At 39.8% G+C, this 24,720-nt stretch overlaps 1 protein-coding gene across 1 annotated transcript in view; it reads left to right on the top strand.

Moving 5' to 3' along the window:
- LOC140708711 (cell division cycle and apoptosis regulator protein 1-like) overlaps positions 1-24,720 on the top strand; it is an 80,056-nt gene that overhangs the window by 16,285 nt on the left and 39,051 nt on the right. The window contains 1 exon segment of the mRNA XM_073005400.1: positions 16,693-17,099. Within this exon segment, the coding sequence (XP_072861501.1) occupies positions 16,693-17,099 (407 nt within the window).

The raw sequence follows: 24,720 nt of genomic DNA on the forward strand, positions 1-24,720 counted from the left end.
AGAAGATGTTCCCAACAACTCTAATAACAAAATAAGTTTTCCACAGAGGAGTTATACATACATGCTCTCCGCTTATGTAAACTTCTGCCCTTATTAATCTTAAAGCAAAACTTATCCATGAGAAAAGAACCAAAGACTTTTGTCATTATATGAAGAAAGATGCAGCATTTAATATTGTGAACTTCTCTATTTTAAGATATTTTCAGACATCAAGTCTACATAATAAAATTATTTAACAATTTGGAATATACATTTAGAAATAAAGAAAAGCTTTATACTACATGTTACTAACACGTTTTTGAGTGTGGTTGCCTTATAACTTTTTGGTAGTTCAATGAAAATAACCACTACTTGTAAGAAAACTGAAATAGACTAGGACATAGAAGACAGATACACAGAGAAAGAAAAGGTACATCAACTATTTGTGCCACATGGCAAAGAAAGTTTACAGTATGTAGTCATTAAATGTACTTGCTTATATAATATAACCAATAATGAATAATTTCAAATGCAATTTAGGATTCAGAACCTTTTTTTTTTTTTTTTTTTTTTTGAGACGGAGTCTCGCTCTATCGCCCGGGCTGGAGTGCAGTGGCCGGATCTCAGCTCACTGCAAGCTCCGCCTCCTGGGTTCACGCCATTCTCCTGCCTCAGCAGAACATTTTATATTTAATAACATTTCTGAAAGATATATGAAATCTACTGAATGAGGGAGATATTTTACATGTGTAATTACTTACAAAGGGAGAAGACTTTTAAAATAATTTGTATACTTCAGCTATAAACTATAATCAAGGGATTCAGTAAATGTAGCTTTTGTAACTTAAATTTTCTTTATTATTCTTGCATATATTTTTGCCTTTGATCACGTATTTTATTTAACTTACTAAAATGGTAGAAAATGTACGTACAGTAAGATTACAATAAGAATTACTAAAATAAGGGGCCAGGTATGGTGGCTCATGCCTATAATCCCAGTATTTTGGGAGGCCGAGACAGGGGGATCATGAGGTCAGGAGATGGAGACCATCCTGGCTAACACGGTGCAACCCCGTCTCTACTGAAAATACAAAAAATTAGCTGAGTGTGGTGGCAGGCGCCTGAGTCCCAGCTACTTGGGAGACTGAGGCAGGAGAATGGCATGAAACAGGGAGGTAGAGCTTGCAGCAAGCCAAGATGGTGCCACTGCACTCCAGCCTGGGCATCAGAGCGAGACTCTGCCTCAAAAAAAAAAAAAAAAAAAAAGGAATTACTAAAATAATGATCCATGACAAATTTAGTTATAAGTGCAGTGGGGAAAAAAAGTTTAATAAAAACAATAGAGATATACAATATGTCACTCTTCACAGTCTTTTGTCTCCCGTATTATCATTTATTCTATATTTCTAAAGTTAAGTAATATTAAGATTAGGTACAAGCCTTGTAAGGTGCTTTTAATTATTAAATATTAATGTATCACATGGTAATTATATTCAACATATTATTTCAAGCTACATACAATTTTAATAATAATTTTATACAGGTTGCTTTCAAAATGAGAATTTGAATGTAACCAATAATCAAAACAATATTTACAGTGCAAATATGCTCAGCAAGATTTGAATTGCTGGCATATTCAAAACAAATAGCTACCAAGCAAAATTTTGTATAATAATTTTCATCTAGTTTATGTTAAAATATTTTGAATTCAGATTAATCATATACCATGATACAATGTTTTTGGTTTTGTTTTTTTGAGACAGTCTCACTCTATTGCCCAGGCTAGAGTCGGCAGCATGATCTCAACTCACTGCAACACCTGGCTCCCAGGCTCAAATGATTCTGGTGCCTCAACCTCCCAAGTAACTGGGATTACAGGGATATGCCACCATGCCTAGCTATTTTTTTGGGTTTTTTTTTTTTTTTTTGTATTTCTAGTCAAGACAGGGTTTTTCCATGTTGGCCAGGCTGGTCTGGAACTCCTGGCCTCAAGTGATTTACCCATGTCAATTCCCAAAGTGCTGAGACTACAGGCATGAGCCACAATGCCTGGCCCTGATATGATGTTTGAAAATAGTGGGTGAATAGTGCATTTGAGATACTAGAGACCTATTTGAAACATTATGTGAATGGATCTTACTCTAATCTTTAGGAATGTGTTCTTTACCATTCTACGCAGTAGCTTACATATGTGCATATTTTCTTGGGCTGTCTACATGATATTCAAACACTTGGATACATACAGAAACATCAACCACTCATCCAAAAGCTTTTCAACCTGACACATAAATTCAGGTTTTTTGAAAATGGAAGGGTAGCTGTTACTGAACAACTTTTACTATGGTTCACATTTGGTAATATATGCTAGTATCCTAAAAACAAAACAAAAACCAAAATATACCTCGATCTTATAATGTAAACTTCTGATGTCTAAATTAATCAATAAGATAATTTATGTGTTTTAACTAATTGTATCCTATTTTATTTTGATGCTATGTAATTTCATAATAGATTAAACACTAGCTGATGCTCATCAGAGGTAAACTAGTGAATTATCATCTCATTGAGATAAATTTTGTTTCTGCTAAGTACCATCTTAATTTAAAGGGAGGAATTTATGAAATCAAGGGCTAAGATTTTATTTCTGCTACTAAATGAAAGATATATGTAAAATTCAAATACCTTCCATTATTCAATCTAATCTTTACTATCATGAGAATACAGACAGTATATTTTACACAGAGCATACATACAAAACCCTGTCTTCATTGAATTACAAGTAAAATATAGATAGGTAAATATACATAAATATATATACATAATGATATATTAAATGACAGAATTTACTTATTTACCTGTGCATGATGGAATTTGATTCTACTAACTATTCCAAGTACTGTAACTGGTTGAAAATGGGACACGAAGTAAACTGATATACTTAAAAGTAAGTATATTCAGTGAATTCATTTTAACACCTCAAAGCAAGGCAAGACCTTCTTGAGACAAGGAACGAGGGGTTACTTATTTTGGCCAAGTTGGCTCAATGATCTGGGGAGCAAAACCTGTATGTACTTGGATGCTTGTTTTGTTCCCCTTCCGCAAAAAAAAAAAAAAAAAAAAAAATTGGGGAACCCATTATTTCCCAATTTATGCTTTTATTTTCATATAAGAGAACACTTGATGCTCCAAAATCTTAAATTTTAATTAACCAAATATGACATTCCTAAAGACAAATATTTTATAAGAGTTAGGCTGGCTAGGCAGTGTGGCTCATGCCTGTTAATACCAGCACTTTGGGAGGCCGAGGCAGGCAGATCACTTGAGTTCAGGAGTTTGAGACCAGCCTCGCCTACATAGTGAAACCCTGTCGCTACTAAAAATATAAAAATTATCTAGGCCTAGTTGCGTGCGCCTGTAATCCTAGCTACTAGGGAGACTGAGGTAGGAGAATCGCTTGAATCAGGGAGTCAGAGGTGTCAGTGAGCCGAGATCGTGCCACTGCACTCCAGCCTGGTGACAGAGCCAGTCTCAGTCTCAAAAAAAAAAAAAAAAAAAAAAAGATAGGGAATACAAAACAGAGAAAATCAATAAACCAAAATTAAATGTTTGGAAAGATAACAAAATTGGCAAATGGCAAATGTTTACTTAGGCTAAGCAAGAAAAAAAGATAAGAGACTCAAATTACTAAATTCAGCAATAAAAGAGAATAACAACACTGCCAGTATTACAAAATTAAAAAAAAAAAAGATTAAAAGACAATGCAATGAAAATCTTATGCCAAAAAAGTAACATAGCCTAGATACAACAGATGAAGTCCTAGAAAGATAAAAATTAAAATAGCGTAAAGGAGAAATAAAAAATATAAATAGATCTACGGAAGGTTAAAACATTGTATTGTAATTTTAAAACCTTACAATAAATATCTCATCTCAGGTAGCTTCCCTGATGAATCGAACACTCTGAGAAATTAATATCAATTGTTCACTCACTCTTGCAGAAAATAAAAGGGGAGAGAGCACTTCCCAATTCATTTTACCAAGCCAGGATTACTCTGACACCAACACTAAATCACAAATCAATATAAACTAGTATCTTAGTTTTCTAAAATCAGAAATCTTCAACAAAATACTGGCAAGCTGAATCCAACAACATATATAAAATAGATTACACACTATGTGCAGATGTGATTGACCCCAGGAATGCACCACTGATTTAATATTTGGAAAATCAATGACTGCAAATACCATGTTAATACAGTAAAAGACAAAAATATATGCGCATCTCAATAGACAGAAAGCATTTGACAAAATATTACACGTTTTCATCATGAAAACACTCCCATTACGGAAAAGAAGATAACTTCCTGAAACTAGTGGTCATTATCTATAAAACCCACAGCTATCATTAACACTCAGCAACAAAAGGGTGAATCCTTTCCAGGTAGGATTAGTTACAAGAAAGTCCACTCTTGCAAATTCTACTCAACATTATACTGCGGATTCCAGCGAGGTGTAGCTAGTAAAGAATAGAAAATTGAAAACATCCTGACTGAAAAGAAAGTAAAATTATTTATATTTACAGATGGCATGTTCTCCTATTTATATGTAAGTCTAAGAAACTCGGTGAAACAGTATTAAAATAATAAATTTGGCATGCTTTCCAGATATAAATGAAATACTAAAAATTAATTTTATTTCTATATACTGTCAATGAACTGCCTTAAAATGATATTAAAGAAATAATCCCATTTGTAATAGAAACAAAACAAGTAATAAATTTGGAAATTAAGACCAGTTCAAAACTCATACTCTGAAACCTGCAAAATACTGTTGAAATAAATGGAAGAACTAAATAAATGAGAAGAAGTGGAGCAAGATGGAGGATAGAATCTCAGTGATTGCATCTCTGCAAGAATATTAAATGGAGCAACCATCCAACAATCAAGCAAGAGAATACCTTCACAAGAGCTAAAGAAATCAGGTGACAGATCACTGAACCTGGTTTTAGCTTAAAAACAAGAGAAGACACATTAAAGAAGGTGAAAAGACAGTCTTGCAGTGCCTGCATTGCCCCTCCGTCAATGCCAGGCAGTGCAGTGCAGAGAATGTGTTCACCTCTTGCAGGAGGGAGAACGAACGGTCCATGTGACTTTGCCTTGGAGCCCAGTGCCAGCTCTGCTACAGTAAAACACAGCACAGGGCAGAACCACATGGCCTTTGATTACAAGCCAGTGCTCACAGACAAAGCATTGAGACATGACCTGGTCTAGAAGGGAATCCACTGCCCTGGTGGGACAAACCTGAGTCCTGACTTGCTTCACCAACAACTGATTCAAGTGGCCTCAGGCCCCAAATAAATTTCAGTACCAGGCAGGCCAGACTCACTGTGGTCCTTGGGTGAGCCCCAACAACCAATGATGTGCTGTTCTGGGAGGCTGTGGGCTTCGTATGTGACATCAGCTGCAGTGGCCACCGGGCTACCTGTGTTACTCCAATTCCAACTCCAGGCAGTACAGTGCAGAGAGAATTCCTTCTCTATGCAAGAAAGAGGAGAACCCAGTTATCAGCCCTACCACAGTGGACACAGCATCAGGCAGAGCACCGTGGCCCTGATCCCAGGCAGGAGCTCCCACACACCTACAGACCTCCCTGCAGGGAGAAGGGATTGGGAGACGGGATTCTACCACCTTGGCGGGATGGACCCAAACCCTGGCCAGCTTCACCACCAGCAGACTAACATGGCCTAGAAACCTAAATAAGTCAGCAGCAGTCAGGCAATATAGTGGCCACAGGACTCAGATAAGCCCCAGTGCCCCTCTGGTCTGGGAAGCTATGGGCTTTGGGTGTGTGGTGCCAGCTGCAGTGGCCATAGGAGGGCCCAAATCACACTTCTCCAAGATCCACAAAACTCAGTGCCCAGATTCCCTCCAAAGGGAAGAAGAGGGATGAGAATGAAGAGCTTTGCTTGGGAACCCAGGGAACTCCTCCATTGTCTTCTGCAAGTCCGTTAGGGCCACCAGGGACCTCAGTCTGCAAAAGTCACAGTGAACCTGAGCTTGAGGTGTGCTCTGGTGATGTAACAGCTGCAGTGATTACAGGCTTGGGGAACCCAACAGTCAATACCCTTAGAATTTCTGGAAGACTGTCTGAAGAAGGACAAGTACAAACAAGAACAGACTGCAAAGACTGGAATAAATACCCACTTATTCAATTCCCAGGCATGAACATACACCCAAAAGCATTAAGAACATTCAAGGAAATATGACTTCATCAAACAATAAATAAGTCACCAGTGACTAACCCAGGAGAGCTAAAGATGTGAGACTCGGCCGGGCACAGTAGCTCACATTTGTAATCCCAGAACTTTGGGAGGCCAAGGTGGGTAGGTCACCTGAGGTCAGCAGTTTAAGACCAGCCTGACCAACAAGGTGAAAGCCTGTCTCTACTAAAAATAGAAAAATTAGCTGGGTGTGGTGGCAGATGCCTGTAGTCCCAGATACTCAGGAAGCTGAGACAGGAGAATTTCTTGAACCTAGGAGGCAGAGGTTTCAGTGAGCCAAGATTGCACCACTGCACTCTAGCCTGGGTGACAGAGTGAGACTACATCTCACCAAAAATAATAACAATAATAATAATGCTACCTAACTTCAAACTATACTTCAAGGCTACAGTAACCAAAACAGCATGGTACTGGTATCAAAATAGAGATATAGACCAATGGAACAGAACAGAGCCCTCAGAAATAATACCACACATCTACAGCCATCTGGTCTTTGACAAACATAACAAAAACAAGAAACGGGGAAAGGATTCCCTATTTAACAAATGGTGCTGGGAAAATTGGCTAGCCATAAGTAGAAAGCTGAAATTGGATCCTTTCCTTACTCTTTGTACGAAAATTAATTCAAGATGGATTAGAGACTTAAATGTTAGACCTAAAACCATAAAAACCCTAGAAGAAAACCTAGGTAATACCATTCGGGACATAGGCATGGGCAAGGACTTCATGTCTAAAACACCAAAAGCAATGGCAACAAAAGCCAAAATTGACAAATGGGATCTCATTAAACTAAAGAGCTTCTGCACAGCAAAAGAAACTACCATCAGAGTGAACAGGCAACTACAGAATGGGAGAACATTTTTACAATCTACTCATCTGACAAAGGGCTAATATCCAGAACCTACAAAGAACTCAATCAAATTTACAAGAAAAAAACAAACAACCCCATCAAAAAGTGGGCAAAGGATATGAACAGACACTTCTCAAAACAAGACATTGCATTTATGCAGCCAACAGACACATGAAAAAATGCTCATCATCACTGGCCATCAGAGAAATGCAAATCAAAACCACAATGAGATACCATCTCACACCAGTTAGAATGGCAATCATTAAAAAATCAGGAAACAACAGGTGCTGGAGAGGATGTGGAGAAATAGGAACACTTTTACACTGTTGGTGGGATTGTAAACTAGTTCAACCATTGTGGAAAACAGTGTGGCAATTCATCAAGGATCTAGAACTAGAAATACCATTTGACCCAGCCATCCCATTACTGGGTATATACCCAAAGGATTAGACGTCATGCTGCTATAAAGACACATGCACACATATGTTTATTGTGGCACTATTCACAATAGCAAAGACTTGGAATCAACCCTAATGTCCATCAGTGACAGACTGGATTAAGAAAATGTGGCACATATACACCATGGAATACTATGAAGCCATAAAAAAGGATGAGTTTGTGTCCTTTGTAGGGACATGGATGCAGCTGGAAACCATCATTCTCAGCAAACTATTGCAAGAACAGAAAACCAAATACTGCATGTTCTCACTCATAGGTGGGAATTGAACAATGAGATCACTTGGACACAGGAAGGGGAACATCACACACTGGGTCCTATTGTGGGGAGAGGGGAGGGAGGAGGGATAGCATTAGGAGATATACCTAATGTAAATGATGAGTTAATGGGTGCAGCACACCAACATGGCACATGTATACATATATAACAAACCTGCACGTTGTGCACATGTACCCTAGAACTTAAAATAAAAAATAAATTAAAAATAAAAAATAGAAAATAAAGATGTGGCGACTCTCCAGACAGGTAAGTAATAAATGGCTCTTTTGAGGAAATTCAATGAAATTCAAATACAGAGAAGTAATTCAGAAGTTTATCAAAGAAATTTAACAAAGAGATAGAAGTAATTTAAAAAGGCCACAGAAACCTCAAAGCTGAAAAATACAATGGATGAACTGAAAAATGCATGAAAAGGCCTCAACAGCAGAACTGATCAAACAGAAAAAAGAATCAGTGAGCTCACAGTCCATTTGAAATCCACAATAGGAGGTAAAAGAAGAGAATAAAAAGAACAAAGAAGGCTTAGGACATCTATGGGATAGCATCAGAAGACCAAATGTAAGAGTCACTGATCTTTGAGAGAAAGCAGAGAAAGAGGCCAGGTGTGGTGGCTCCTGCCTGTAATCCCAGCACTTGGGGAGGCTGAGGCAGGTGGATCACTTGAGGTCAGGAGTTTGAAACAAGCCTGGCCAACCCTGTCTCTACTAAAAATACAAAAGAATATAGCCAGGCATGGTGGCAGGCACTTGTAATCACAGCTATTCAGAAGGTTGAGGCTGGAGCATCACTTGAACCTGGGAAGCAGAGGTTGCAGTGAGCCAAGATCACACCACTGCACTCTGTCTCAAAAAAAAAAAAAAAAAAAAAAGACAGAAAGAAAGCAGAGAAAGAGCACAAAGCTTATTCAAACTGATCATAACAGAAAACTCTAGAGTTCAAGGAAAAGACATAAGACATAAGTATCCAGGTACATGAAAACCAAGATAATCAAGTAGATTCGAGCCAAATGAGACTAGTCAAGGCATATAATAATCCAACTCCAAATGTCAAGGACAGAGAGGCTACTATAAACAGCCAGATAAGTGAAGTCAAACAACATACAGAGGACCTTCTATATATCAGGAAGCAGAGTTCTCAGCAAAAATTAAAGAGGCTGAGGGTCTCCCTCCCATGGAGGAAGTGGGATGACATATTCAGAGTGCTTCAGAAAAACACCACCAATGGAAAAAACCACACCCAACATAGAGATACTTCCAAAATGAAGGAGAGATAAATACTTTCCTAGACAAATAAAAGCTGAGGAAATGCATCACTACCAAACCTGTTTTAAAAGAAGTCCTAAAGGGAGTTCTTCAGTCTGAAAGAAAATAATGCTAACATGTAACAGGAAATTAGCTGAAGGTATAAATCTCAATGAAAGTTAAGTATATAGATAAATTTAGAATAATGCTGTAGTTGTGGTGAAAAAGCAACTATATCTTTCATATGAAGGCTCAAATACAAAAGTATTAAAATAATAATAACCCAACATTTTAAAAAGAGATAGGCAATATAAAAAGACATTGAAAGACGTCCAAATGTCCAAATGTATATGTGTTGGGCGGGGGTTGGGGGGATACAGTTACAGGGTAAATGTTTGTAGTTTTTTTGTTTCTCTGTTTTTTGTTCTTTGAAATCAAAGTTAAGTTTTCTTCAGTTTAAAATAACTTGTTACAATGATGTTCTTAAGCCTCATGGTAAGCAGAAAAGAAATTCAGTAATAGACACCCTAAAAATAATATACATCCTAAAAGCAATGAATTAAAACACACTACCAAAGAAAATTACCTCACTACAAATAAAGACAGGAAGGAAGGGAAGGAGGAAGGAAAAGAAAGGAAGAAAGAAAGAAGGAGAGAGAGAAGAGAAAGAGGAAGGAAGGAAGAAAGAACAAAAGAAAAGAGAGTAGCAAAACAGCCAGATAACAAGTAACAATGGCAGTAGTATGTTTTTATCTGTTAGTAATACCTTTGAATATAAATGAATTAAATTTGCCAATTAAGACAGAATGGCTGAATGGATTAAAAGACAAGATCCAACTATACACTGCTTACAAGAAACTCATCCACCTATAAAACATATGCAGAGGAAAGTAAAGGGATGATAAAAGCTATCCCATACAAATGGAAACAAAACAAAACAAAAAAAGGAGTCGCTATACTTATATTAGATAAAGTAGGCTTTAAGTCAAAAAAAGAAAAAAATAGAAAGATAATTACATATTGAGAAAGAAATCAACACAACAGTATAACAATTATAAGTGCATATGCAACCAACACTGAAGCATCTAAATACAGAAGCAGATATTAACAGAGCTTAAAGGACAGATGGGCTACAATACAATAATAGAATACCTCAACACTCCACTATCATCAACACCCCACTATCATCAATGGACAATTCATGCAGATGACAAAAAATCATCAGTTAAACTGTAATCTATACTGAATGGACAACACACATTTACACAGCTTTCCACTCCGCAACTACACCATGCACATTCTACTCAACAGCACATAGATTATTCTCCAGGACAGACTATGTGTTAGGCCAAAAAACAAGTCACAACACATTTTTAACACTGAATTCATATCAAGCATCTTTTCTGACCACAGTCTAATAGTACTAGAAGTACTAGAAGTACAGGAAGAACTTTAAAAACTGTACAAATATATGGAAATTAAAATACATGCTCATGGACAACCAATACATAAATGAAAAAAAAATAAAAAAATAAAAAATTCATTGAAACAAATAGAAACAACGTAACAAAACCTGTGGGATGCAGAAAAAGCAGTTGTTAAAGAGGAATAGTGCATAGCTATAAAGGCCTACATCAGGAAAGCAGAAAGAACTCAAATAGCCAACCTGACAGTACACCTCCAGCAATGAGAAAAACAAGAAAAATCAAATGTCAAAATTAGTAGAAATAAATCACAAAGATTAGAGAAAAAAATTAAAAATAGAAACTAAAAAATACAAAAAGTAAATGGAACAAAGATCTGGGGTTTTTGAAAAAAATCAAAATTGACAAGCTTTAACTAGACTAAGGAAAAGAGAAAACTGAAATAAAATCATAGATGAGGCTGGGCATGGTGGCTCACACCTGGGATCCTAGCACTTTGAGAAGTCAGGGCAGGTGGAACACTTGAGGTCAGGAGTTCGAAATGAGCATGGCCAACATGGTGAAACTCTCTACTAAAAATACAAAAAAAAAATTAGCCGGGCATGACGGCGGGCACCTGTAATCCAGCTACTGGGGAGGCTGAGGCAGGAGAAAGGCTTGAACCTGGGAGGCAAAAGTTGCAGTGTCGAGATGGTGCCATTGCACTCCAGCCTGGGTGATGGAGCAAGACTCCATCTCAAATAAATAAATAAATAAAATCATAGAGGTAAGGACAATTGATAACACAAACACAAAGGATCACACAAGGTTACTAAAAACATCTATATACAAAGAAATTGAAAAATCTAGATGAAATTAATAGATTTCTGGACACATAAGTTCCCAAGATAGATTGATAGAGAAATAAAAAACCTCAACAGAACAATGAGCAATGCAATTAAAGCAGTAATAAAAAGTCTCCCGTCAAAGCAAAAACACAAGAATTATGGTTTCATTGCTGAATTCTACTAAACATTTTTAAAAGAGCTAACACCAATTTTACTCAAAATAGTCTCCAAGAAATTAAGAGAAAGGAATACTTCCAAACTTGTTCTGCGAGGCCAGCATTACCCTGGTACAAAAACCCAACCAAAACACAACACAAAGAAAACCACAGGCAAGTATCCATAATGAACACAGAAACCCTCAACAAAATACTTGAAAATTGCATTTAACAACACAATAAAAAGATCATCTGCCGTGATCAAGTGGGATTCATCAGAGGAATATGAGGATGATTCAATAAACACAAATAATGTACGACATCACATTTAGCAAATCAACAACAATCACATAATCATTTCAGTACATGCTAAAAAAAAATTCAACATTGCTTCATGATAAAAATTCAACAAAATGAGTACAGGACGAACTTAGCACAATAAAATCCATATATGACAAACCCACAGCTACCATCATAATCAATGGGAAAAATTAAAAGCTCTTCCTCTAAGATCTGGAACAAGTGTGGCCACTTTTACCACTTTTATTCATCATAATACTGGAAGTCCTAGCTAGAGGAATTTGATAGGCGAATGCAAGAAAAGACAGCTAAATTGGAAATAAGAGGAAGTTAAATTGTCTCTGTTTGCAGGTGGCACGATCATATATATATATGGAGAACCCTAAAGATTCCACAAAAAAACTACTAGAAATAATAAATTTTGTAAAGTTGCAAGATAGAATATCAACATATAAAAATGAGTAGCACACCCATGTACCAATATTTAAACACCTAACAAATAAATCAAGAAAGCTATTTCATTACAGTAGTTACCCAACATACCCCCCCAAAAAAAAGATACCTAGAGATAAACTTAACCAAAAAGGCTAAAGATTAAAACTGTAAAACATAGATGAAAGATATTAAAGCAGACACAAGTAAATGTAAAGCTATCCCGTGTCCAAGCACTAGAATATTGTTAAAATATCTGTCACCATACATAATCCATATTAAATTAAAAAATACATTCTTCATAGAAATAGAGGGAAAAAATGGCAGGGCACGGTGCTCACTCCTGCAATCTCAGCATTTTGGGAGGCTGAGGTGCATGGATCACGAGGTCAGGAGATCGAGACCAGCCTGACCAACACAGTGAAACCCCGTCTCTACTAAGTACACAAAAATTAGTCGGGCGTGGTGGTGCACGCCTGAAATGCCAGCTCCTCAGGAAGCTGAGGCAGGAGAATCGCTTGAACTCGGGAGGCAGCGGTTACAGGGAGCCAAGTGCAATCCAGCCTTGGCGGCAGAGCAAGACTCCATCTCAAAAAAAAAAAACAAAACAAAAAACCTCCTAAAATTCACATGGAAATGCAAAATACCTCAGATAGGCAAAAGAATCTTGAATAAAAAGAAGAAAATTGGAGGCATCACACTATCTGATTTCAAAATATAGTACAAATCTAGTAACCAAAACAGCATGGTAGTGGCAAAAAAAAAAAAAAAAAAAAAAAAAAAAAAGAGGCAAGGGAGAGAGACAGAGACATACATAGACGAATGACAGACATACATAGACAAATGAAACAGAATGGAGAACTCAGAAATAAATCTACGCTTTTAAAGGAAACTCTTTTAACAAAGGCACCAAAAACACATATTCAGGAAGGACATTCTCTTCAATAAACTGTGCTAGGAAAACCCAACAATCATATATACAAGAATAAATCTAGACCGTTATCTTACCCTATACAAAAATCAACCCAAAATAAAGATTTAAAAGTAGGACCTGAAACTATGAAATTACTAGAGAAGAAAACATACGAAAATACTTCATGAAATTGGTTAGGACAAAGGATTTTCAAATAGACATCAAATGCACAAGCAACAAAAAGCAAACATAGACACAATTCAATTTCATTAGGCTTAAAAACTTCTGCAACATAGAGGAAGCAATCAGTACAATGAAGAAACAATCCAGAGAATGGAAGAAACTATTTGCAAATTATGCATCAGGCAAGGAGTTAACAAACAAAATATATAAAGAACTTAAACTACTCAAAGCAAAAATACAAATAATCTGATTTAAAATTAAGAGAAAGATCTACCGAAAAACTTTGTCTTCTACCTTCTTTTCTCGACCGCCTTTGGTCCCCTCCCTCTCGTCACCCTTTTTCTTCCTCCATCTACCCCAGAACTTTTCTCCCCACCATTTTTCCTCACCATCATTTTGCAAAGCCTTTTCTACTCTCCTGCTCACCACCGTTTCCACCATCCTTCTACCCAAAAACTTTTCCCTACCATTTTCCCCCTCTGCTTCTCCCTCCTGCTCTCATCCCTCTTTTGCTCCTCCATCTACCCAAAAACGTTTCCTGTCTTTTTCCAAAGCCTTCTCCCCACTCCTGCTGCTCACCGCCCTCTTTTCCAACCTCCGTCTATCCAAACACTGTTTTCCCCATTGTCTTTTTCCCCCTCTTCCTTGCCATCCTCTTTTCCTTCTCCATCTACCCAAAAACATTCCCCACCGTCTTTTCGCAAGGCCTATTCCCCACTCCTGCTCACCACCTTTTTCAAACCCCCATCTACCCCCAAAATGTCCCCACCCTCTTTTCACAAAGCCCTCCCCCTTCCCACTCGCCCTCTTCTTTCCTCTATCCTTACCATCCTTCTTTTGCCCTCCATCTACCCCAAAACTATTTTCCCCATTGTCTTTTTCCCAACCCTCTTTCCCCGCTCCTGCTTGCCACCCTCTTTTTTCCCTCCCACTTGCCACCCTCTTTTCCCCCTTCATCTACCCAACACTTTTTACCCACCGTCTTTTCTGCCCACCGTCTTTTCACAAAACCTTGTCCCCCTCCCGCTTGCCACCCTCTTTTTCCTTCTGCTTACCACCCTCTTTTCTCCCTTCATATACTGAAAAACTCTTCTCTCCTTACTGTCTTTTCCTCACAGTTTTCTGGCAAAATCTTGTCGCCCTCCCGCTCGCCACCTTCTTTTGCCCCTCCTGCTTACCACCCTCTTTTTCCCCTCCATCTATCCAAAACCTTTCTTCCTCACCATCTTTCCTCCTCACCAGCTCTTTGCAAAGCCTTCTCTCGCTCCTGCCTCCTCACCACCCTCTTTTCCCCACTCCTGCCCCTCCTCCTACATGCCACTTTCCTGTCGCCCTCCCTCTATCCCATACTATTTTTCCATCGTCGTTTTCCCAATCCTCCTTCCACCCTCCCGCTTGCCACCCTCTTTGCCTCCTCCATCTACCCAAAAAATCTCTGCCCACCATGTTTCTGCAAAACGTTCTCTCCCTCCTACTTGGCACCCTTTTTCCTTCTCCTGAACACCACCATCTGTTTCCTCCATCTACCGAAAGAAAATTTTTCCCACCATATTGTGCCCACCATCTTTTCACAAAACCTTCTCTCTCTTCCCGCTCCCTCTCTGCACCATCTCTTTCCTCCTCCCACTTGCCACCCTCTTTTCCCCCTCCATCTACCCAAAATCTTTTACACACCATATTTTCTTTCCCCACTGGTCTTTCTGTTCTCCCCACCGTGTTCCTCCCCACCATCTTTTTGCAAACTTTCTCTCCTTCCTATCGGCCCCCATTCCCCCCCCCCAACCACCCTCTCTCTCCTTCTCCCACTTGCCACCCTCTTTCCCCCGTCCATCTACCCAAAAACTTTTTCCCCACCGTCTTTTGCAACGCCTTCTCCTGCTCACTATCCTCTTTTCCCTTTGCTGCTAATGACCCTCTTTACCCCTCTATCTACCCCAAAGCTATTTACTTCCCCTTACCGTTTCAGCCTAGTTGCAGTCTCTGTTGCCACCACGAACCACAGCGAGGCGAGCTGTGGTACCACAAGCTCCAGCCTCCAGCTGCAGCAAGGGACTCCCCGCTTTTCCTGGTCCTCTAACTCTGGCATGGAGCAGCACCTCACCCAGCCATGTAAAAGCCTGGAATGGACCGACTACCCCTCTGCGTGCTTTATATACTGGGGTTATGCAAATGAGGTTCCTGGACTACATGTTATGATTGGATGAGAGGAAAACCCCTAGGTCTATTTTGATTGGACTTTATTTTCACACTCTGATTGGTTGTCCTAAGATTTGCTCTCATACAGTCAGAATCTAAGCTGAGCCCAGCTTAGACCACAAGAAGTGGGAGACCCATGCAGTAAGCTGGAGGCTGGAGTTGGTGACACCGCGGTTCGCCCGCTATGGTTGGTGGAGGTGACTGAGAGTGCAGCTTGGCCAGAGTAATAGAAAGGCAGCAAGGTAGGTGAGCTATCCAGGGCTGCACTGCCCTGGATACCGGCACTATCGAGGTCGCATTATGGATGGGGGAGGGGTGGGGGATGGCTGGTTGGCTGAGATATCTGGGGCTACTCTACCACAGCAGTTGGGGGTGCTTGTGTGTCCTACCGGGGGCTGCACTGCCAGCCGGAGGGAGGGTTGGGGGCACTATCTGTGCTGTCACTTCCCCAGCAGGGGCTGGTTGGGGGCACTAACCCTGGCTGCACCGCTGGGGGCAGTGAGGCGGTTTAGGGCCCTGTCAGGTTTACATGGCCTGTGGCGTGTGTCGGGGGGCACTATTGGGGGCTGCACTGCACTGCTGCTGCTGGCGGCAGGCTACGGAGGTGGCAGTGATAACTTTGACCTCCAAGGAAGGGGCCATCCTCCTCTTCCCAGACTCTAGACTCTAAAGGGCAACCTCCTCCTGCTTGTTCTGGAGCGCTGCAGGTGCACCGTGTTTCCACGGGAATCTTGAGCATGGCAGCGCTCCCACTGCCATAGTTCCCAGGTCTGTGCCCTCTCACTGTGTTGCAGGGACAACCTGGGACCCCCAGGCACGGAGTAGCGGGCACCACGAGGGAACAAGGCCTTATAGGTGGAGGTGTCAGGAACAGGAACTGGCACTTGGTTAGGGAGGGCTGGCTGGATCTGAGTTTCTGCTTCTCCTACTGACTGAGTGCAGCCAGGGTGGGCACTGCAGTTCTTGGCCAGCCGGACCTAGCCAGGGGCCGGTTTCAGCAAAGGCAATCATAGTCCCACCAACCCAGGCCCCAGTTCCTGGCCAGGTTGGGCGAAAAGGAGATGCTGAACTTGGGAGGGTGGGTGTGAGTCCCTTCGCTGAAACCGGCCTCTGCCACCCAGTGGCTAGCTTGACAAGGCGAGCCTCTAACACTACCAATTCCTGCATTCTGTTCTAGGCTTTTTTGGCTTTGACCACCCAGATGCTTCAAGCCTGGAGACAGAGGGGTCACCTGGTGCACGCTGGAGGCTGGAGCATGCAGATGGCATGGCTCTGCGGCTCGCCTCGCTGCAGTTGGTGGTGGCAATGGAGACTCGTTCGACCGGTGTGGTAGGAGGACGTCCGCGGGGGCGAGGTGATAGGAGCCTTGTAGGGTTGGCCAGTGCATTGAGGGCGACAGCAGTGGTGGTTGTGTTGGCGTCAGCGTTAGTGGTGGCAGCAGTAGCAAGTCTGGGGTCCGAGAAGTGGGATTGGGAATGCTGCGGGCCCATGGGGCCCAGCCCCGCCTGGGATGGTGTGGGGAGGGGAGGAAGCTGCATGTGCTGTACCGCAGGCCTAGGTGGCAGCGGTGGAGGCGCAGCCAGGGTAAGGCGGAGTCCTCCCTCTTCCCCTGGTGAATCTGGAGGTGCCCTCCTACTGCTAGTGCCTGGGCCAGGCATGAGTGGCAGCATTTTCTTATTCCTAACAAAATTTAGGGGGTGACTATTCTTGTATCTTTTAGCTTGGTTTTGTTGTGCAAAGACTTGGAATATTTTTTCAAATTTCATGAATCAGGAGGGGAAATAAAGTATCATAATAGGCTTTCTAATTCCTGCGCCTGTTCTTCTTCCTTTCTTTGTCTGTTTTTTCTTATCATCATCTTCTTGTTCCTCTTCATGTTCTTACGCTGCTGCTTCTATTTCTTGTTTCTATTCTTGTTTCCCCTCCTCTTGTTCCCATTATCCTAAGCAATGACCTTAACAAACAACAAACCAAAACTGAATTAAAAATAAACTACTTGTCACTGATTTGTATTCTTAATCAATCCATTACTATGTTTCAGAGATGTGAAAAAAATTGATTGCATAATTATTTAGTTACTTGAATAGCTAGCCTGTCTTGTTGCCGCTCTTGATGCCCGCATGACAGGACCCGAGGTAATTTCTGACAGCCTGGGACTCCATGTGAAAAACAGAAGGTGCCACAGATCCCATTTTAGGAGAAACCTCTCTTTTCCTCATGGAACCCCGAGAACTGTAAGCCGACAGGTCCCTTTCAAAATCTAAGGCTGTACTGTTTTGCCTTGCATTACCTGATCTTTTTTATTTGGGTGGCCATAAGAAGTTAGTAGGGAGGAGAGATACAAAGAAAATTGTGGATATGAAGATGTATTTATGGTAAGAAAGGTTATGAAGAAAATAAATTTTATATGAGAGAGGATCTTGTATGGCAAATTCTTGTCCTAAAGTAGAATGACTATTTAGGAAATAGGGAAATATAGGAAAAGTCAGAAAGTTCATACGTGTCATAGTTTGTCTTTGAAAGGTGTGATAGGGTTCATAAAATGGGAGGAAAAACTTACAACCTCTTCTAGAGGTTTAGAGGTGTTTAGAGGTGGTGTTTGTGTGATGTTTCTATAAAGGAGCTCTCATTAATTGGTTTAAAAGAAAATGAAAGCTCTTAAATATTTAATCAGAAAAATAGAAGCTCAAAGGCCTGTATTTCATATGGCTTCAATAATCTTTGGGAAACAAAGACAGGCTCAGAATTATTGGTGAAATAAAAATGCTTTCAAATTTAGACGTTTGGTCTAAATTAAGTCAGAGATTAAGCTTGCAAAGTGCTTAGATGTCATAAACTGCATGTTTGACTTTAGAACATTGTTCAGATTACCTGGTTTGGAGCCATTAGATTTCTAGGTAATGCCTAGGGACAGGTGGAGTTAGCCATGTCTCCTAGCTATGCTGGAAAGAGTTAGACTTTATCTGAAGTTCTGTCTTATATCTTAGACTCTGCACCTGGTACATAATTAAACTGCTTACCCTGAAAATAAAGATTGTGGGTTTTTAAAATTTTAACAAGTCATGGGAATATGTTTTTTTAATGAGTTTTGTCTGATTTAGGAAGTTTAAAAATTATTTTTAGTTGAAAGAAAATGAAGTTTAAGCAAGATATAGAGGTTTTATGAAAATAAAGTTTGTAAAGAATTCTGTGTGTGATCAAGTTGACTAAAGTTGAAAGGGACAGTATTGTTAGATATAATAAATGCAGGCACCCTTCTGCTTTATCTCCTGTTTCTTAGGTTATAAATATTTACTACCTCTAAAATTTCTAAAAACCCCTTCACTGTCATATTCAACATAATTGTGTTCTCCTTGCATTGCATTTCTTTTTCATAGTATCCTGAAATTTTTTAGTAGATTTAGATTCAGAAGATGGGAAGCACCTTATGAGAGTGTTCATAAGTAAATGCGCTTTAAAGTAAGGCAAGGGTTTTCTGTACATAGGTGGTCATCACAGTGTCACCTGTTGCTGCAAAAACACTGGTAACAACATCAGTGTTTATCAATGAGGAATTGTTCAGATAAATGATGATTTGTTCCTTGCAAGGCTCAGCTATTAAAAAGCACCCTTATTTCCTCACTTGCTTTACCTTTGGTTCTGGGCCTGGAGCCTTTCAGAGGTTACTCACGACTGTGAACTACTGTCTCCTGTGACTAATCAGGGCAGCGGCTTCCTGGTTCATCCTTTATCATCTTCCAGAATTTGTGAAGACACTTTCTTCCTTCATGACCCATAGTCTTGGTTTACTTTGCAGTTAACAATTTCATTTCTTCTCTAGATTATCTGTGTGAAGGTGGGGGTGTATGTGTTCATACTCTGGAGGGAGCAGAGGCAAACAACCACACCCAAACGTGTAATCTCGCACTAAAATCTCATAAGAATGTCGATACATTCATAGCTGGTAAATCTGTCAGCAGTGTTTACTTGCATGATTCTTGGTTCAAATTTCACTCAGTGGTGACATTGTGCTGGATGAATCTTATGTGTGATTCTTACGTCTGGGAATTGCATTCAAAACACCAGGGCCCACCTACTCAATTTTTGGTACCTTTTGATTAAAAACTCCTGTGAATGTTTCCCCTACAGGCAAATACAGGGACTGCAGTTTCATTCTAAGTAGAAACTCTTTGGTATTGAAATGCTATGATAAGATACACAGATATCAATGGGCAACAATTCACTGTTCATTAGGAACGTATGAGGCTGGACGCATATGTATAGTCATGTGCACATACCCACAAACCGCAGGGCTGGTTTTCAGTGGGTGCACTCCATCATGGTTCTGCTGTTTGTTGAAACAGCATTTGGTAATCAGCCACTGCCCAAACCCCTACCCCTATTCTTGTGCCCCCCACCCCAGATCTTCTGGCTGTCCCTACCAGCCAGCAGCTGGAAGGGCTGATGCCTGGCCTTGGCTCTGGGACCTCCCCACCAGGCCAGGGGCGGACAGTGTGCCTTATGCCTGAGAAGGACCAGAGCTCTACTCATGGTTAAATATGTTGATTGTCACCTCTGTGTACAAATTCATTATTTTCATAGACATAGATAGACATTAAAAGAGGATTTTTACTTGATGAAAGACTGACATTCAGTAGTTGAATTAATAGCTGTTCTCAAATACAGTAGCCCAATTAAAATGTAGCTTATCTACTTGAAGTTAGAACAAAACAGCTTAATAATTCATTTTAAAGCAATTAAAAACCAATACCTTTAACTTATTCAGCAGACATTTATTGATCACCGGCTTTGTGCTTGGAAAAATAATACAAATGTGCCAGGGCTTGCTTGCTTTTGGTATTTGCATCCCGATGGACCTGGGGGATACTCCACAAGGTGACATAGCTTCTGAGTAGCAGAGATGGGATTTGAACCCAGGTTTGAAGACTTCTGACCTTCAGCTTCTCTCCCAGTCAGTGTGTGGAAGTAAAATCCTGATAAGATGGAGATGCCACGATCCTTTCCTCATTTCAGTGGGAGGTTTTATGTATAAACTTGAAAAGTCCCCACAATTGTATGTTATTTACAGAAAGACAGAAGCCTTTTCCTGTGTTTTTTGTTTTTTGTTTTTTTCTGAGACCATTTGCAACCCATAAAGTCTGAAAAAGCAGTCAATGAGGGTAACAAATTCATGTCCTACCAGGGGCTTGAGAATGAGACAGGGATTTTGAGGCTCAATGGCCACCTGTCTGGATTTAGCAGCGAGATTCCTGCCTGTCCTGGTCATCGCACCCCTTGGATGTGAAGCCTTGGAGCTCCTGCGGTCGTTCTATGGCTCCTTTTACTTGTGGGTATTTGCAACTGGACTCGGGAAGGGAACAGGTGTGTTAAAAATTACTTTAACTCAGGGTAGTCTGGGAAAATGGATATTCTGGAGCAGAAATAGCAGAATCCATTAGCTCGTATCAACTGCTTTCCTGAGACCAGAAAGAAACCATGACCAAGAGGGCACTTCAGGTCAGGTTGGGTCATTCCTGGTGCACCCTTGTTTTTTGCACTTGGCTTCAAGTGGGCTTCCTGGAAGATGGAGGGACATCTCCTGGCCAGAGTCTCCTTTCCGTCAAACTGTATGTGAAGAACTCATGACCTCATTAGTTTGGTTCTATGTATCCAATGACATTGGAAGATCTGCTGTCCATTTTATAATGAACCATTGAAGTCGGTACATCTAAGATTTAAAGATTACTGAGGCAACTACTACAAAATGATATTATAAAAGTAATACATCATTTTGAAAAAAATGGGAAACAACACTCTACTCTTCTGTATCCCAGGGGGCAGCCATTTAAATATTTTTGTTCATCCCTGCAATTTTTCTAAACCAATTTTAAGAAACATGTGGCTATGATCATGTTATAGTCACTGCTTTTGTATTCTTCTGGTCTTAAGTGAGTTTATTACAAAAAGACTTTTCAGAGGTAGAAACTGTCTTCCACCTGCAAGATGAATTTAACTTTTTTCTTTTGCTTATAAAAGTAATACATGGTTTGACTTTTAAAAAGTCAAACTATATTGAAAGCCAGTCGTTGCCTTATCATTCAAAAGGCTAATACCACCTTTATTTTCGTCTTCCCCATGCCTCTTTCTGCATAGATTGCATAAGTTTTTTTCCGTAGTCTTTCTCTTATAAGGAGTGGGATTTGGCTCTGAGGGAGGGGGGTCTGGCAAGATCAATTGCTGACACTTCAGAGACTTCTTTAAAAATAGCTCCATGTTGTAGGCCAGTAGGCCTCACTGATCTGCAGCCTCCTTCCCAGTGTGAGTGTTTGAAATCTCTTCAAAGCCATCATTCTCTGCATAGGCAAAGGCATGAGGTCTGCAGAAGAAAGAAAGAAGAGCAGGGTCTCTGGAAACTGGCCTGCTTTGATTTGGAGCATCACAAGTTACACTAAGGGAATGTGGATATTTTCAATGTTTTCTCTCCCTATCTCTCTATCTCTCTCTCTCTCTCTCTCTCTCTCTGTCTCTCTCTCTCTCTCTCTGTCTCTCTCTGTCTCTCTGTCTCTCTCTCTCTCTGGCTATATCTGGTTAAAATGCCTTCTGCAGAGAACTGTAGAAGAAAAGCTGCTGACAGAAAACATAAATACAGACTCGTGTATTTTTTTCTATGCTATTTCTGGTAGTTTATCAGTTGGTTTTACAGGATAATAAGGTAGTTAATTTTCTGTTTTAGCACTAGCTCATATGATGCCCATTCATTATGGTCTGTTCATCTCAAATAATTTTATGCTTAAACATATATGTATGATATTGTATGATATTGATTCCATTTATGATTCCATTTATGTGAAATGTCTAGAATAGGTAAATGTACAGAGGCAGAAAGTGGATTAATTGTTGCCTTGGACTGGGGCTGTTGAGGGAAAGTGAGAGGTCACTTCCAAGGAATATTTTGGTGGGGGTGGGTGATGAAAATGTTCTAAAATTAAGTGTGGTGATGATTGTGCAATTCTGAATACACTAAAAACCATTGAATTATACATTGGAGGTCAATGAATTATGGTATATAAATTATATGTCAATAAAGATGTTAGAAAAGTATGAATATTCATAAATGTCTACTGCAGAACTAACCCATGCAACCAGTATATAATCCATTGGGAAGGCACATCCCTTAAAGAGAGAACATATATGCAAAAACGATGCTTTACCCATAAGAATGAGTGGAGATTCAGGCCTCTGAAGGTTATTTTTTGCTTTTTACATGTCTGTGGAAGGACGCAGGGCTACTCAGTAGTGAACTGGAATAGGCTGGCTCCCAAGGCTGATTGTTACATTTTCAGTGTTTTACAAGCTACTTGACATCAAGTTGTTAGCTTGAAATCGGTGAGGGAGTGAGTGTATTTACACCATAGAAATTGGCAAATGCTGCAAGTCAGGACCTTTTTTTGCCTTCAGAGAGCCAATGTTATTGACCATCATGCCACTGGCCCCACTTTGTTAAACTTTACGTCACAGGACAGCTTTACTCCAGGCAATTGAATTAAGAGTTGAGTTTAGGAGAATTGTCTTGATGCAGGGTGGGGCGCTCAGAAGGACTGACTGTGAAAATTTGCTAGGCTCACATTCCCTCTGACAGGAAGCATCTGGCTAGCTAACATGTCTATTTGGGGTTGGAGTGCTGACCTGAAGGGCCTCCTGTTGGGGGGAGTTGTGCTCCATGGACTGTCTGCTAATCATGAATGATTGCTTTTGCATGGCCTTTCTGATTTTGAGAAAGAAAAATTTGATTCCCAGAGAAAGAAAAATTTGATTCCCAAATCTTGAGACCAGATTTGTTAATTAGTGCTATTATTTCACTGGAGGCTGCCCTATTGAGAGCTCTGGATGGAATTTGCAACAGCAACTTTTGAAACAAAGCAACAGAATCCACTTTACTTCTTATTTACCTTCTTCAATTTATTCAATCTGATTTAGGCTTAGATATCTAAAAGTCATTTTTTTCAGACAGGAAATATCTGAATTATTCATATCCTTTTCATATTATGAGCTGAGCATATCAGTCTTGAGAAATCACTGCTGCGTATCTTAGACTGCTGTTTCCACGTGTTAGTTTGTTAACATCTCTGAGTGAGATTAATAATTTGATGGTCAGCCACACTGGAAGTTGTGGAAATAATAAAGATTATGGGCAAACCTAAGATGATACAAGTGGCAAGTTTAAACTCAGATATGATACTCTTCATGCCTACATGGTTCATATTTCTGTTACTTGTTGATTATTTTTTATTAAAAGAAAAAGTCACTGGATGATCTGAGTGTTTAATTATATTTTACTAATACTGGTTCTGCATTTTCCCTTCTGTAATGGTCAAAATGAAATTTTTACAGGAAACTTTCCTAAGAATAGATCTTCCCCCAATTGGAAATATATTCACTTCACATATTTCTTTTTAATAACACATATTGTAAAATTAAATCAGTACCTAAAAAGTATAAGTGACACTTAGTCCTGTTGACCTAAATAAGAAACAGAGTGAGGCTGAGAGAAAAAGATATTTATTTGGAAATGAGCTTTGCAATAGGGATATATGTGCCACAGTAAACTATGTGCATGTTCAGGGAGGTAAAGGAAGACAAAGGGTTTTTTTTTAAGGAAAATGAAGAAGATTACATAATTCTTTTGAGGCAATTAGCCTTGGCAACAGTAAAGATCAATAACAAAAGTGATTCCAGTCCGAGGTTGGGCGGGCAGTTGCTGGGTAGATGTCCTTGTAGAGGTATTTTTAATGAAAAGTTGTGATGGAATTTGTGCAAGGTTGTGGTTTTTGCAGTCATTGGTGATAATTTTTGTTATCAGGCGTATAAGCATGAGAACCTTTCCTTCATGGCTTTCCCTGTCTCTATTTGTCAGATTTCTTTTTAAACATTAGTGACTCCATTTTGATTTTTATAGTGTTCATATGCTACTCTCCAAAGATGAGTGAGAGATACTTTTTATAAACCTGAGGTGATACCTGTGATATAGTATGTTAAGTGTGAAAGGCAAGTTAGAGAGAAATGTGTATAGCATGATGTGATTTGTGTGCAGAAATATACCCTTGAATATGGGAGAATTTATACCCTTGACAAAAAGTATGTGTTTTTGCACATAAATGAGCAATAGATGAATAGCAACCATTTCTTTCCTGATGGCTTGGAGGTACTTCATTGTACATATGCACCA

The sequence above is a fragment of the Chlorocebus sabaeus genome, chromosome 16, assembly GCF_047675955.1.
Source record: "Chlorocebus sabaeus isolate Y175 chromosome 16, mChlSab1.0.hap1, whole genome shotgun sequence".
NCBI classification, from domain to species: domain Eukaryota; kingdom Metazoa; phylum Chordata; class Mammalia; order Primates; family Cercopithecidae; genus Chlorocebus; species Chlorocebus sabaeus.